Source organism: Merops nubicus, unplaced genomic scaffold (genome assembly GCF_000691845.1).
Source record: "Merops nubicus isolate BGI_N331 unplaced genomic scaffold, ASM69184v1 scaffold18750, whole genome shotgun sequence".
Classification (NCBI taxonomy): domain Eukaryota; kingdom Metazoa; phylum Chordata; class Aves; order Coraciiformes; family Meropidae; genus Merops; species Merops nubicus.
In genome coordinates, this window is record NW_008585098.1 from 20324 (window position 1) to 22348 (window position 2025).

At 47.0% G+C, this 2025-nt stretch overlaps 1 protein-coding gene across 1 annotated transcript in view; it reads right to left on the bottom strand.

Moving 5' to 3' along the window:
* Positions 1-1909, bottom strand: part of NIF3L1 (NIF3 NGG1 interacting factor 3-like 1 (S. cerevisiae)) — a 4794-nt gene extending 2885 nt beyond the window's left edge. Inside the window, 3 exon segments of the mRNA XM_008946589.1 lie at positions 638-803; positions 1553-1648; positions 1651-1909. Coding sequence (XP_008944837.1) covers positions 638-803; positions 1553-1648; positions 1651-1903 — 515 coding nt within the window. The 5' untranslated portion in view covers positions 1904-1909.
* Positions 1910-2025: the final 116 nt, after the last annotated feature.

The following is a 2025-nucleotide window of genomic DNA, read 5'->3' on the forward strand; positions in this document are numbered from 1 at the left end:
CTGCTGAAGCAGGCTTGTCTAGATCAGGAAGAGAGATGGGGAAGTGGGCAGATTCAGGCTGGATGTGAGGAAGAAGTTCTTCCCCATGAGAGTGGTGAGACCCTGGAATGGGTTGCCCAGGGTGGGGGTTGAGGCCCCATCCCAGGGGGTCTTTAAGGCCAGGCTGGATGAGGCTCTGGGCAGCCTGATCTAGTGGGAGGTGTCCCTGCTCATGGCAGAGGGGTTGGAACTGGGGGATCCTTGTGGTCCCTTCCAGCCCTGACAGATTCTGATCTGTTTTGGCAGAGGACTTTGGAGCCCTGGTGGCTCGGTGGTTGGACTTGATGATCTTGGAGGTCCCTTCCAACCTAATGGATTCTATGATTCTAATTTGACTCAGCTGTCCTCAACAAATTTCCTGTCAATACTCTACCACCTCTAATCTATGTGATGCTACACTGAGCTGCTGTTACCATTTAGTACAACACCAATTGATCAGAAAGGGATGATTATTCCTTAAGTTTCTACATCTATTGCTGAAAAAAACCCAGCAGTGCTGCACAAAGGAACGAAGCGATTACGACAGTAAAATACAACACATCCAACTTATTGTTTTAAACAACAGAAAGAACAGCACACTAGAGAGCAAAGCAGATACCTGGCAGGGAGAGTAGTGAGACAGGAGACCTCTCCGATGTCGTTGATTTTGGAGAGCACCGTGTCCAGGTGCTCAGTGTTGTCTGTGCAGAATTCTACCCGGTGAGTGCCCTCCCCTGGACAGCTTGGTGCAGCTGATGGGTGCAGTGGGGTGGAAGTGCAGGCACCTGAGGAAACAGTACAAGATGGCTGGTTTATAAACCTGGATAAGTATCCCAATACTGATTTAGCACATATCCTAAAGGGATGCAACAATAAGATGCAAGTTTTGCACTTGAGTCCATTTCCCCTGACCAGAACTGAGGACTTCTTGCCCTGTTGTTGCCATTAGGCACATTTTACACCTATTTTAAGTGCAAAGAAGTTGATGGATGTATATTATTTATCATTCTTAATGCCACTTGTTTTATCCTAACAATTGTACAAACCCAAAATAATTTCTGGTTTGCAAATCAGGCTGGAAAGGGCATAGCTGTTTCATTTATGAGCCACAACACAGGATAAAAATCTAAAAAAATTTCAGAAACCTTAAGTTCTAGACAAACAACGAGATCTTGCATTTTATAAATTGGTGATTTAAAGTCACTGGTCTAGACTTTGCAACCAAGATGGAAAATAAACAAGTATTAATTAATAAATAATGCACCAGTTCTGATTACATCCACTAGTACAGTCATGCACCTGAAAATGTCCTCTAGAGTTTGTATCTGGTATTCCACACCAAGATAAATTCCCTAAAATATGTTTAGGATACCCAGAAGTACCAGAATATTGGGAAATTTTTTTAAAAAAAAGAAGTCCTCAAATAATACCTGTAAAAGCTGAAGAAAGGAAAATGAGGGAAGGTCCCCCACACGAAATAGCATATACTAATGGATAACTTTAACCTGTTTGTTTGTTTTCACCAGAATCTCACCGAGCCCCTTTGTCAGCCAGTTGTTGACTCCATGAGGAATGGCATCGTAGGCTGTATGGGGAGAGTAAATCCCGATTCTGTGCTCCAGGGCTCGAACAGCCGTTCCTTCCAGGTCTTCCACGTTACTCGCTTGAGCGGCGTGAATATGGGAGGATGGTAAGAAAGAATGAGGTCTGCTTTCTTCTGCACCGCCTCTTCCATCACCTCCTCGGTGAGATCGTTAGTGAGGAAAAGGGTGTTCACAGCGTGGGGAGGACTTGGCTCCACCAACAACCCCACATTGTCCCAGCTTTCAGCCAGGGAGAGGGATGCAAAGTCATTCAGGGCCGACACGAGCTCTCGCAGGTTCATGATGGAGCGTGAGGGCAGGTGGCCCCAAGCACGGACGCAGCGCAGAGTCCGCCGAGCCAGCGGCGTGCCGGGCAGCAGCATGCGGCTCCCTGCAGCGGGAGAGAGCCCGGGTCAGCCCAGGC